The 14,456-nt window shown below is 38.1% G+C and overlaps 1 protein-coding gene across 2 annotated transcripts in view; it reads right to left on the bottom strand.

Moving 5' to 3' along the window:
* OWL1 (DNAJ heat shock N-terminal domain-containing protein) overlaps positions 1-2,155 on the bottom strand; it is a 68,402-nt gene extending 66,247 nt beyond the window's left edge. Inside the window, exons 1-2 of one of the 2 annotated variants that reach the window (XM_086818156.1) lie at positions 2,020-2,155; positions 1,736-1,886 (exon numbers count right to left, since the gene is read on the bottom strand). In XM_086818156.1, the coding sequence (XP_086674282.1) occupies positions 1,736-1,876 (141 nt within the window). In that variant the 5' untranslated portion in view covers positions 1,877-1,886; positions 2,020-2,155. Of the gene's footprint in view, positions 1-1,735; positions 1,975-2,019 lie in introns of those variants that run through there. The other variant, XM_086818155.1, reaches the window with a different exon arrangement.
* Positions 2,156-14,456: the final 12,301 nt, after the last annotated feature.

Here is a 14,456-nt window from a genome sequence, read left to right as displayed (position 1 = left end):
GGTCTTTGAGATGCGAAGTCCTGTACATCTCAGAGCATATGCAAGCTATGCCATTTGAGGGAAATAAAAATAGAGAAACAGTACTTATTTAGATGTCTAGTCTACTATGAGATTCGAGGGAGATATCACTGCCTTTTTCAGGATGGCTTTCGTCCTCTTTTCCCCTTCTTCAGATATGCTGATCAGAGACGTGTGGGTCTTTTTCTCTTGGAAATGAGAAGATACAAAGACAAACGGATGCACGAATCTGAGACAGGGGCAGAGACCCAGAGGCTCAACACATCTTTCTTTCAGCCTACGGCTGGAAGGAAGAGGGAACCCGGGGAGCATCAGACTGACAGACAGGTCATACCCTGGACTCACCAGGAGATCATACATACAAGTGCCATTTATTTGTGAAGAGTCCTGCCAAGATCATAATGCATGTGCGTGTGAGCTAAAAGCTTTTCATAGCCTCAAACCCTTCAAACCTCGCCAGGATAATATTATTGGCATCCAATGCTTGGGAAGTCACCGAAAAAAAGAAGCTCTGCAAGCATTCTTCACACATACTTACCCACGCAGGGTTAGACTTGAGGCAGCTACCAGAGTCAAGATAGACGCCCTCAACCACATGCATGGCCACCCCCGACTGCGTGCCGTAGCATGGATTAGACAATGCCATGCTACTTGAGCACAGAATACTCATCGCAAAGACTCGTGAGGAAATACGTCATGGATACATCTAGACAGCCCTCTCCACCTTGTGGCTAGCCATCCACTATTTGTACCTCCAGCCCTATGTTCTTCCCTGACAATTTTTCTTTGGCAGTCGCTCTTCAGTTATTAGTCTAGAATTATCACATTTCACCCGGCATGCCGTTATCACTAATGATGTGATCTTTTGGCCTCACAAACCCTCATGATCTTTTGTCACGTTAATATAACTGTCTTTCTTTTGTGTTCCGACTAGAAATTATAACCCTTCACAGATCATCGCTATAGACCTAGAGTGTGCGCATGAGTGAGGGGTACCTCCTCATATATCCTCTAGTAATGAGCCTTAACATTAAGTTCCTCTCTGGATCAAGGATACACCATGAGACAGTAGCATGTTAACTCCGAATTATTGCTGCCTGTTTTTGCCTGATAGAGCTAATGGGGAGGTTAGGATGATATCCAACATGACATGGGCGAAGCCATTATTCCTGCCTGTTTTTCCCTGATAGAGCTAATGGGGAGGTTGGGACGATACCCAACATGACATGGGTGAAGCCACATGCCACATCATGTCGAGTAAACATCATTTGCAGTTAGCATTAACAGCATGCCACATCACGAGCCCACTGAATGACAATGTTCCCATCATTGTGCACCGTTTCTCTAGACGCCTCTTTGAGTCTTCAGCACTGTATATATGCTTCTAGTCTTGTCAAGACGGCAACATGTGACCCAACGTTGATAGCTTCTCATGGTTGCAACCAAAACCATGGGAAGCATGGACACACGCCAAGTGCACGTCTCGAGTGACCGATAAAATAGATACCCCTCTCCCATGGCCTCTCTGGAAGAAACAAAAAGAAAAGAAAGAAGTGATCTGACACTTTTCTTTTGAAGGTAAAAAGAAGTCCTAATTCTTAGCTGGGAAAAAATGTCCAGGTTTAATGATCAAATTTTTCCACGATGTTCGGAAAAAGTCAGGCAAAGCACAGTACACATACAAGCAACTGTATACAGACAACAAGGGAGAACCGACCTGGGGGCTTCGGTGCTTGTCCGGGTGGTAGACCTGCGCCCACTGCCGGTACGCCCTGCGTATCTCTTCATCCGAGGCCTCTGGCGCGAGGTGCAGCAGAGCGTACAGGCCTCTGTCGAGCTCATCCTCATCTTTCTCCATTCCACTACAGCTGTTGCTCCCACTCACGGAGAAGGGTTTTACAAAAGTCCCGAATCACAATTGTCAGAAAATTTTCTACAATTATACGATATATTTTCGAGCTCACCTCAAGTATATATTTCCATGGAAAAATTTTATTTTACCTCTTAAAAGTTGAAGAATATTTTTTAATCAAGCTCCCTCAGCGCCCCCGACAGTAAACAATTCTTGAGCATACAATGCTTATGAGAATGTACAAGTCGTTCGCCGCATATGTATGTGAGTATGCAAGTGTATGACTGTGTGTGTATGCATCTATGCATGTGTATGTGTATGCAAGCGTGTGTATATATGTATGTGTGTGTGTTTGTATACACACGTGTGTATTTGTGTGCACGTGTATTGCATGTATGCATGTCTATGTGTGTCTCTCCCATGCATTCTCTATATGTTTATGTCACGTGCATAAATACAACCCTCTCTCGCACACATACACGTGCATATGCACTCTCTCTCTCTTTCTCTTCTCACTCACATACACACTCACACACATACACGTGCACATGCACTCTCTCTCTCTCTCTCTCTCTCTTCTCACTCACATACACACTCTCCAACCACATGTGTGGCTGTGTGTATGCGTATATGTGTGTGTGAATGTGTTTATATATAATAGTATTAATATATAAACTATATATCTAGTTATATATCGTTATTATATTATATAAATATATATTTACTATATTATTTTATTTTATATATTTTTATTTACTAATTATATATTTATATTATATTATTATATATATTTATATATTACATTCTATATATATATATAATTATCATTATCATGTTTATAATTTATTATGATATATTTACTATATATAAATGTCTTTAATTTTTTAATTTATACTTATGGATTATATATATATAACATTATATTATAATATATTAATATATATTTAATCTATATATTTATTTAATATCCTTATTTATTACATGCTTACATATTATTATTATATATATTTTATACTTATTTATCATATGTTTACATATTGTTATTATCTTTATTTGTATTCTATATATATTTTATACTTATTTATTATATGTTTACATATTGATACTATATATATTTCTATATTTTTGAATTATATTATTTATTTAAATTTTCTTTTCTCAACATACCTCTTCTCTCCTTCTTTCAATATGTGAACTCTAACCCCCCCTCCCCTTTTTGCTCCTTTTTTCTCTCTCTCCCCTCTGCCCCAACACATGGCTCCTCCCCTCCCCCATCTTACCCCTTCTCTCCCCATCTTACCCCCTTCTCTCTTTCTCCTACCCAACACTTGGCCCTCTTCCAAATGCCATGTGTCCCCTCCCCTCCGAAAAACTTACGCATAATAGTTAGTATAGATAGATATACTATACACACATACATGTGTACGTACGTACATACATACATATTGTAGTGGAGAATCACTAATGCAAGATTAAGAAGCTAAGATATGGGCAATTACCATGGATATTATAATGCATGTATTAAGGAGATAATCTCATACAAAAGCCATGATGCCTAAGTGAGTTAACCTCTCGCCAAGAGGATGGAAATAGCCTTCTACAAGCCAAAGTATGAAAGCCAAAAAAGGCTCCAAGAGTCTAAAGTGATCAAATGTCAAAAGATGTCTAAAAGATATAATAGTGGCCCATGAGTCTCCTTTTATACTTGAGCCCATGACCATAATCCCTAATTCTAACAAATGAAGTTACTACTTCATTACAAACGATCCCTTCCATCATGCCCTTAAGACCATAAAAGTAAATGGAAGATCCCAAAAGTAGCCATGTCGATAGCATAGTCAATGTAGAACTAGATTCTCCAAATATAAGAAAAGAAATGTCCTTGGTCTTCCGCATGATCCCATAAATAAAGTCTCCAAGGAAATGATTGAGTAAGCCTTTAATCCATCGTAGAAAACTTCAGCCCATAAGCTTTGACTATCCGATGAAGAACAACCCATCAACTCATATGTAGGAGACTATCTTGGCATCCATATCATAGGTAAAAGCCCTTGTAATTCCTTTATGAAAACACCTTGAAATGGACTGCAAATGAGTTATGTACAATGTCAAAACATCCCCTCATCATAAGTCTCCATCATAATTGCCATTGGAGTCCATAAAATAGAGAAAAGACTCCCAAAATTGCCTCTGCAGAATCTGTCCAGAAAATTACAAAATGTATATCTCCCCATATAAGCAGTAAAAGTCCATGGAAGTTATGCCACATGGTCAAGAAACATCCTCCATAGATATACCTTGTTGTTGCACATAAGAAATAGGTTGCCATGTAGCTTCATCCAAGGGTAAATGCTTCCATTTGATAAGGAACTCTTCTATACTTCTATTCCTCGTCTCTCTTGTCCTTCTTCCCACAATCCTTCACCAAGATGACCTGCAAAGTTGAGAAGAATACATCTTATGAAGCACCTTAGGTAGGTAGGATGAAGTGGAAACAAGATACACTCTATAAGAGGCTGTTCTGAAGCTTATAATGAGGGATATCTTCATGATTACCTTGCTGTAATTTCTTGTAAATATGAACATCACCCTCATTTAAAAGATATTCCTCTTGGATCCCTTTAATCCAATCACTATAGACCTCCATGATTACCTTGCTCTAATTTCTTGCAAATATGGACAGCACCCTCATTTAAAAGATATTTCTCTTGAATCCCTTTAATCCAATCACTATAGACCTCCATAATTGATGTCATAGTGCAAGCCCGCATTCTTGACAATGCATCCACTACCACATTGTCCTTTGCTGGGTGTATATGATATCTCAAAGTCATAACTTTAAAGAGTGGCCAATTGACTCTTTTGCTTGGGAGAGAGGTTTTGGTTGGGATAAGAAAAATTTCAGACTTTTGAGATGTCACAATGTGTATATCATCCTTGCCACTGGGATCAAATGGGAATTCATCATCCATTTTTATAAATGAATGGTCCTATTTTGACTCTTACTTCATTGAAATCTTCAAACTCTTCAACATCATGAGACTCCTTGGCATCCTCTCCTTCATCCATGGATCATGGTGGCCACAACCTTCTTAGCTTTGCGCACATGCCCAGGTGACCATCTCTCTTCTTGCCCTTGAAACATAAGCCTTTGATTCTCAACACATTAATCTTTGGGTCATCCATCCTTTGAGTCTGTTTGTTGCAGGTTTGAGGAGGCTTCTTGTTGAGGTTGTTCCCTTTCTTTGCATCAAAGTGAGCTCCACTCTTGGGTTGTCCACCCATGTATATGGTCACAAATCTAGGAATGGAAATGGGTGCTGTAGAAAGAGAGTTTCTATTCATGTTAGAAGAAGTATTTTGTGTATTATATGCTTCCTTCATGACTGAAGTGGGCTGTGATTTTTTGTATTTAGGCTCATAAAGCTCCACCAACCTCATAGCCTCTTTGAGAGTGTGTGGCCTTTGAGCCGACACATCCGACTTGATGAAAGAATCAAACCCATGCACAAACTCCTCCATCTCTTCATTTAGCCCTTATACATACATGGATATCTTCATAAAACTTTTTATGTACTCTCTTACCACCATGCCCTTTTGAGAAAGCTCATACCATTGCTCATGAAATCTATCAAGCACCAAAGGTGAGATGAAGGTCAAGTTCATCTCTCTTTTCAAATCCTCCCATGAGTGTGGTAATTCTCATGTTTAACAATCTGTCTCCACCATCGATGATGAGCACAATCCTCCATGTGCAATGAAGCAAACTGCACTTTGTCTTACTTACTCTTGGGGTAAAGCTGAAAATAAGTATCTAGCTTGGTAATCCACTCCTCCAACTCAAGTAAAGTGGAACCATCACCCCTTGAATTTGGACAGAGAGGACACCTTGTCTTTCATATCCTTGGAAGTTTTTCAAGAGGAATTCTCGTGATGTGGTTTGTTCTTTTGCGATTAAATGTAGGAGTTAGAAAATTGAGAAAAGTCTTTGTACTCCTTGATGAACAAAGGTAACTCCATCCAACTATCATGAGCTTTCTTTTGTCTTTGTACAAAAGACGTGCTCCCAATTATGATCACCCCCATCCTCATCCCAATGCATCTCCTCATCTATCATGATGAGCTGATTTGCTTTTCGATAAGATGGTACCCTCTTGACATCCCCATAGCATGGATCCATAGGCTTGAATGAAGCTTGTGGTGGTTTGCTATTCACTTGAGAATTAACAGGCTGAAATGAAGAAGGCCTCAAATCTTTTACGAGGGGTGTCCTAGCATCCATCCTAAACCCTGATGAAGGAGCCTTCACGGAAGCCTCTTGCATGGCTGTTTACCTCTCTTGTGACCACCATAATGAGCTTCATGCATAGGTTGCTTGCCCTCATAAACCCCACCAATTCTACCCTCAATGTCTTCTTCGTGGTGTTGATTTGTGGATTGACCCAATCGATCTTCAATAGTTCCTATCTTGGTAATGATAGATTCAAACTTTGAATTCAAGGTATGGTTGATGATATCCAATATATCCATGAGACGCTTAAAATCAAGTTTATTCACAAGCAATTACAAGAGAGTGTCTTTTAAAATGGCTTGCAAACTTTAAGAGGTGTGCTTATTATGAGCACTTCCCACATTAGCACTTCCCACTTTTGAAATGGCTTGCAAACTTTAAGAGGTGTGCTTATTATGAGCACTTCCCACATTAGCATCCTCTTTAACTCCCTTTGAAGTTTTGACCCATGGATTGAGAGGCATTTTGATGAGTGCTTCCCACGTGCAATTTTCTCTTCAAGCTTTTCCATTGTGCCATGTTCCATTAATTCCTCTCCTTCCACATCCTTTGTTGCCAATGATAGCTTTTTAGGTTTACCTTTCGGCTTCCCGAGCATAATAGGGTTGTTTTGGTCAATTTTGGTTCAATCAACCCTCTACGTGCCTCCCCAAAACACACCAAACTCAATCCCCACATTAGGGTGAGAGTATAATGCAAGTAATCAATGCACCAAATACACTCAAGAAACCCTGATTTTTGAGAAATCCTAATTAGTGTATGATAGGCAATGAAGTTTGTAGATATAAGGGTGGATTATAGCATTGGAAAGTATGATTGACACACTTATGAAGAGAGTTCAATCCCAATCAGTCCAATAATCCTAATTTTGATAAAACCTTGATTTTTTCATGAAATGGATTGAAATGCTTGAATATAAGGGGGGGGGAAGGGTTCATAAGAGCTCGAGATACATGCTTTGCGAAGAAAAATTACCCCATTTTGAAAAGAGTTAATGCAAAATTTTCCCAATGTTGACCTAAATCTTAAAGCACTCAAGAAAGATTCAAGAACTTCAAAGTTTGCTTATGTGCTAGTGGAATGGGGAAGATAGTGTAGAAGACTATTGGCAATGAGAAACTTAAGAAAAGGAATGCCATAAGCCCTGATTTATTAAAAATTTCCAAAATCAACAAAGTTTTCAAGGAACCCTAATTTCCCTTCAAGAATGTAGCAAGGGTGTCATGTATGGATAGAGGGAAGCATGAAGGAGAAGGTTATTGTGTTATTTTTTGGGAATACAAAGTTGAAACCCCAATTTCATAGAAAAACCCTAAATTTTAAAGAAAGGCTTAAATCTTGCAATAGCCCATGAAGTTAACATCATTCATGTTCAAGAGAACTTATAGAAGCATCAAATGATACAAAAATGGTGAAGGATTTGAAGGGAAGTGCTCATGCTAAACGGTGCCTGTGTTTGAGCTCAATATATTGATTTCTCTTGCGCCCGCCATTTGTTGCAGCTTCTATAGTTTAGCAAACTTGCCAACGACTCTCTCAATGCTTCAACAAGCTTCAATGGCTTTCTACAACTTGCAAAACTTTCCCAAAGCTCTTTTCATCGCTTAATGTGGTTGCTATGTTGCACAGTGACTACTCCAAGCCTCCATCTCCACCAATCTTTCCATTCATAAGAGAGGGAAGAAAGATGCAAGTTTTTTTATAGCAGTTGCTTGTCCCAATCAAATTTTCATCCAAATTGTGCCCGATCATCAAATTTTCTCCAAAATTGATGCAATTTTTACCAAAACAGGCTCAAATCTTGACCAAGCTCCATGATCTCTATGCCCAATAATCCATGTATGATTTACTTGAAGCACTTCATACATGAAACAATATTTTCAAGAAAATATGATTTTTTTTCAAGAAAATCAAGAACTCTTCCATTCCATTGAAAGTTCCTCAAATTGGCTAGGGTCAAACCAAGAGCTCTAATATCAATTGTAGTGGAGAATCATTAATACAAGATTGAAAATCTAAGATATAGGAAATCACCATGGATCTTATATAAAAGCCATGATGCCTAAGTGAGTTATTATTTTGCCAAGAGGATGGAAATAGCCTTCTATAAGCCAACGTATGAAATCCAAAAGACTCCAAGAGTCTAAGTGATCAAATTTCTTAAAGATAAAATATTGGCCCATGAGCCCCCTTTTATACTTGAGCCCATGACCATAAATCCTAATTTTAACTAACGAAGTTACTACTTCATTACAGGCTATGCCTTCCCAAAGATTTTGTCCTCAAAATCTATCACATATGTACAATTATGAATCAATGAGAAGTGGAGGTTCCATCATGCCCATAAGACCAGAAAAGTAACTGGAAGAACCCAAAAGTAACCATGTCGATAGCAAAGTTGGTGTAGAACTAGATCCTCCAAATATAAGAAAAGAAAGGTCCTTTGTTTTCTGCATGGCACCATAAATAACCATAAATAAAGTCTCTAAGGAAATGATTGAATAAGCCTTCAATCCATTTTAGAAAACTTCAACCCACAAGATTTGACTATTTGATGAAGAATAGCCATCAACTCATATGTAGAAGACTATCTTGACATCCATGTCATAGTTAAAAGCCCTTGCAATTCCTTCATGAAAACACCTTGAAGTGGGCTGCAAATGAGTTATGTGCAACGTCAAAACATCCCCTCATAATAGCCATTGGAGTCCATGAATATAGAGAAAAGACTCACAAAATTGCCTCTACATAACTTGTCCATAAAATTATAAAATGTATATCTTCCCATATAAGAAGCAAAAAGTCCATGGAAATCATGCCACATGGTCAAGAAACATCCTCCATAGATGTTCTTTCCCCCTTTTAGGAATCATTGTCCTCGATGACAAACTGAGGACAATGCTTACGAAATTGAAATTCCATTTCCCAAGTTGCATCTGCCAAGGGATGTCCTTTCCATTTTACAAGAACTCATGAAGAGTACGATTTGTCAATCATCTTTCTCTTCGTTCTAGGACCTGTTCTGGTCCATGATCTTCTTGATTAGGTTCCTGCAAAAACAATCATACTATCACCAAATTACCATCGTGAAGATAATGCTTTAATTGACTCACATGAAATACTAGGTGTACATGACACTCTTATGGTAAGTCTAACTTATAAGCCACATCTCCGACTCATTGCAAATTTGTCCATGGTCCACAATAAACAACTTAGTTGATTTACCCACATGAAGCATCTTAATTCTCTGAGGAACAAGTAGAAAAACTTTATCCCCCTTTGTAAAATAATGAGCTATCGTCTTGGGATTTGTATACTTAATCGCTCGATCCATACCTTGACGGATATAATCTCAAGCTTTAGCTAAACTTAACTATATTTGAGATAAAAATTCAGCTGCATTGGGTGTCTTCTAAGGTAATCCAACTATACCTTCTGGCATCAATGTGGATTATATGCATAATTCAATTTAAATGGATAAAAGTTTGTAGAGGAATGTTTGCACGCGAATTATAGGAAACTCCAATAAAGGCAAATACTTTTCCCAATTGCTCTGTCGTTCTCCGACATAAGCTTTTAACATATCCTCCAAGACTTGATTGACTCTCTGAGTCTATGGGATGATCATCGCTACTCATGCGCAGAGTTACATGCCAAGTTTACTAAAAACATGTTGCAAAAAAATACATGTAAACTATGGAACTCTATCCAACACAATGGACTCTAGCAAGCCATATAAGCTAAACACATTAGCAATAAATAATTCCACAATTTGCAGAGGGTTAACCCTAATTGGACACCTCTCGAGCATCGATACCATCCATTGGCAACCATCACTTCATTTGGCCGTTGTTGCCATTAAAAATTGCTAACATTGTATATATTATACGTGTGCGATCGTCGCTTATCTATAAAAGGCGCGCCACATGATTAATTATGGAGATTGCATGCTTAGATTAAGTGTGTGCACAAGCCTAGGTGGCCTTGGATAGCCATGGACCTTTATTTTAAGTATGGCCGACAGGCCAAGATAAGGGTTAATTTGTATTCTCACCATTCATTCTCTTATGCAACTAAAAGTGTGATCTTCTTCTCTACTCTCTTGCTCTTGTGTGTCTTGCTTGCTTGCTTGATTCAATTATAGCTATTATATGCTGATTGTGTATGTGCGAGTGCATGTGAGAGAGAGAGAGAGAGAGATTAAGTGAGAGGCAGGTTGAGACTCCTTTTGGAGTGTGGCCACCCCACGACATTGAAATGTGGCTGCACGGCAACATTGTTTCATATGAGAATCCGAGCACAAGCGTTTATGAGGTGATTTAACACACCTTGCCCATGCAATTTTGAGTTAGGCTATGAAAGATTAGCTTCTCGATTGAGCTGTTTTATGCTCCCGAGTGTGGTTGGGCAAAGCCCCATGACCTTGGTTAGTTCCTATACTCTTTCCATGGTGCAAGGGCTTCCTATAAATGGTGCTGCTGTCAAGAATAGCCCCGTCGCATGGCCACATTGGATCTTGAATGCTTGTGTTGTTGAAATATACAAGTGAATATGGTGTGTGCGGGAACAAACCCTTGGCAAGAGGCTGTAAAAGAGAATCTATAAATGTGAAAGAACCTGTGAAAAGGTGAGAAGAATCTATTGGGAGAGAATAAAGGGTAGCATGAGAAGATTTAGGAAGTGTGGAGATATTATGGGAGAGGTGGAGAGAATCAAACAAAAGAGGTGGAGTGAATCAAGGAGAAATCAGTGGGATTAGATGCTTGGATGTAAACTCTATAAATTGAGGCATTGGCCTAATGAGAATTTGCTGGTTTTTGATTATCCATGCCTACATTAAGCTATTTGTTAATTACTTACTAATCACGTCTTAATTATTTATTAATCACTTTATTAATGATGTTGATTCTAGTATTTGATCCACCATAGCTCATCACATTGCTGTAATTTTAACATGGTATCAGAGCCAAGCCTAGAATCCATCAAGTTTATGAGCCCATTATCTAGTTAATTAAGATTAGTAGATAATTAGAAAATAATCATAATTTTAGTTATTTTCAACTAACCTCTGTACCCCCAGCCAGTGGAGGAGCTCCCTCTCCTTGCACACTCAAAATTAGCCCAAACCCTTCTAGCCATAGATAGCTAACTCAATGTGCTCCAGCCAGCCGAATCAGAAGCGCAAACCGCTGGCGCATCTAGGAGAAATCGTAATTTTCTGCAACACTATTTTTTCTGAGAAAATTTGACATTTCAGCTGCTCCAAATCAAATTGGTCTAATTCCTCATAGCTCCAAGGGTTTTCAAGCATGCTCTACAAGCTGGTGAAGTCAGAAATTGATTTGATCAAATCTACAGTGAGATCCAAGCTCTTCATCAAATCTGTAGGTGACTTTGGTAAAACAGAGATTAAGCATTCAATGTTTGGTCAAATCTTATGTTTCTTGGCTTAATCCTCTACTAGACTAATTGCTATTGATGGTCTTGAAAGGATTTGTGCTCATCCTCAGATTTGGGCTCCTCGCATACTCTGTTTTCTGCACACAAAACAGAGGATTAATTTGCTAATCAGTGCTTATCACTGTATTTTGGTGCAATTGAGGGTTCAAATTAACCATTAGGTATCTGATACAGATCCCTGTAACTTGAGATTGCAATTCGGAGTTGGTTTGATATTCCAACCATTCCGTACAAATTGGTTACCCTTGATTTAATGTAATTTCTGGTAACATTATGCTGATAAATTTGTGATAATCATCATTTTACATTTAACCCTTGGTTAATGTCTGCAAATCACACTCAAATTCAAGATTATTCATAGCCAGAGTTGCATTTGGGAATGTGCATAAGAATGAATGCTATATGCATTATGTATTGGGCACATTACATCAGTGTAAAAATGGGATCAGACACTACCCTTGTCCATAATAAGGCAAGAGATAAGACCTCCCGCATAGATTTGGGTTTGCATTGCATAATGACACAAGATAAACATCAAAAGCCCAAAAGAACTGTCAATAAAATGTTTAAACATGTTGCTCACATGGAGCAAGAACTGACGGACAAGCTCATGGCCCCAGCCATGAAAGAAGAAGAACATCTCTTTCTAAGAGGAGGATACACACCAAGAAGAAAAGCTAAAGGAAGACATGGACACGAGAAGAGAAGCTGCCACAACAAGAAGAGTGGAAGAAGAGGAAGACATGGACACGTGAAGAGAAGCTGCCACGACAAGAAGATTGAAGACAAGAGAAGATGTGAGGCTCCAAATAGTGAGGAGCCATGTAAAAATCTCAGAGAGAGAGAGAGAGAGAGACCCCAAAATCCAATGTAACCTGCCCCAACAACAAAGTAAAACCACCTCCGAGCCACCGATGATGTAGGCCACGTCGTAGATGTATGTGTGAGCACTTTAGTCAAGGTTGCGGGCACTTGTGCTAGCCTTGGACACATAGAGAGAGAGTGTGTCAAGGACTATGAGTTTAGGGACTTGAGGCACTGGTCGCGGGCTATCAAGTAAGAGAGAAACTTGGTATAGGGTCCAGGTGTGCTAAGTTAACTTGAGGGGAGGTGTGCTAGGCACTGGTCGTGCAGACTATCAAGTAAGAGGGAAACTTGGTATAGGGTCTAGGTGTGCTAGGAGTATTCACTTGAGGGGAGGTGTTGAAATATACAAGTGAATAGGGTGTGTGCGGGAACAAGCCCTTGGCAAGAGGCTGTAAAAGAGAATCTGTAAATGTGAAAGAACTTGTGAAAAGGTGAGAAGAATCTACTAGGAGAGAATAAAGGGTAGCATGAGAAGATTTAGGAAGTGTGGAGATATTCTGGGAGAGGTGGAGAGAATCAAGCAAAAGAGGTGGAGTGAATCAAGGAGAAATCAGTGGGATTAGATGCTTGGATGTAAACTCTATAAATTGAGGCATTGGCATTATGAGAATTTGCTGGTTTTTTATTATCCATGCCTGCATTAAGCTATTTGTTAATTACTCACTAATCACATCTTAATTATTTACTAATCACTTTGTTAATGATGTTGATTCTAGTATTTGATCCACCATAGCTCATCATATTGCTGTAATTTTAACATGTGTGTGGTTCATTTTTGTGAAATCTCTATTTTTTGTCAAAAAAGAAACGTAATAAAAATTTCAAAAGTTTGTCTATTTTGTTGCATTATTCATGTTTCTTGTTGCATTTTGTTATTATAATTACAAATCTGTGTTTATTTTAGGTCAATTTCTACCAAAACTATGTATTTTTCAATCCTGCTTTTCATGTTTTGGTTGATTTCAACATTTTTTTTGGTTTTTTGCATATTTTTAATTTCAAAAATAAAAACAGTAAATTAGGCATTAAATTGAATAAATCTAGGTAAGCATACCTCAAAATCAGTTTAGGACATAGGGTTTATCTCGATTTAGACTCTTTACATGGAGAAATTGGGATAGAAACAGAAATTCGGGGAGGATTTGCAAGGTGGATTAAATTTTGCGTTTTGCAAGTTTTTTTTGTATTTTTGTATTAGTGTAATTAACATGAGTTAATTATGCTTAATCCTCTCTCTAATTTGGGGCATCTTGATTAATTGGCTACATTTAATGTGTGCAAGCTTTTAGGCCACTAGTCCAAAAGTCTGTTTTGAGTGGTTGGACGCATTTAATGCGTGTAGGCCCTAAGTCAATGATTCTAGGAAAACTCCTTTTTGGTAAAACCGAAAATTAAAACTGTAAACATAAAAAATAAAAAGAAAAAAAAACAAATAAAAAATTAAAAGTTAAAAGAAAAAAAAAGGAAAAGGGAAAAGGTAAAAGGTCTGGGGCTTTTTTATTATTATTTAAAAATAGGAATTTTTAAGAAAGTGTCTACACGAACTTGCCTAATATATGTTTTAGGCTGTTGCGATCATGTTGATGAAACTTGTGTAACATTCAAAAAATTTACATTTTTACATAGTTAAGGAGCTTAACTATGGGAGCCACTGCTCGTAGCGCTTGATTGACCTGGAAAAAAATAAACTATTTTTGGTGCGAGACAGGTTACACAAAAGACATGTTTTGGAAGAACTTTAGACATTCAAAACTTTTTCAAAAAAATAAATATTTTTTTTTAAATTTTCAAACTTGTTCGGGGCATCTATAGGACATTCTAACATCCCATATTTACATGCATCTACGATCTGGGCGTGTATTAGAGACCGATATAGACGATATTGCATCTATCAAGCTAGGTGTGTATGGCTACCTTTGATCAGAGCCTATTTTAGCATTGTACAAGGACCTGTACCAGGGGACAGTG

Source organism: Cibotium barometz, chromosome 24, assembly GCF_041138505.1.
Source record: "Cibotium barometz isolate CiBa-2024 chromosome 24, ASM4113850v1, whole genome shotgun sequence".
Lineage (NCBI taxonomy): Eukaryota > Viridiplantae > Streptophyta > Polypodiopsida > Cyatheales > Cibotiaceae > Cibotium > Cibotium barometz.
The sequence above is the reverse complement of the archived record's forward strand: the minus strand, read 5'-3'. Positions and strand labels throughout refer to the sequence as shown.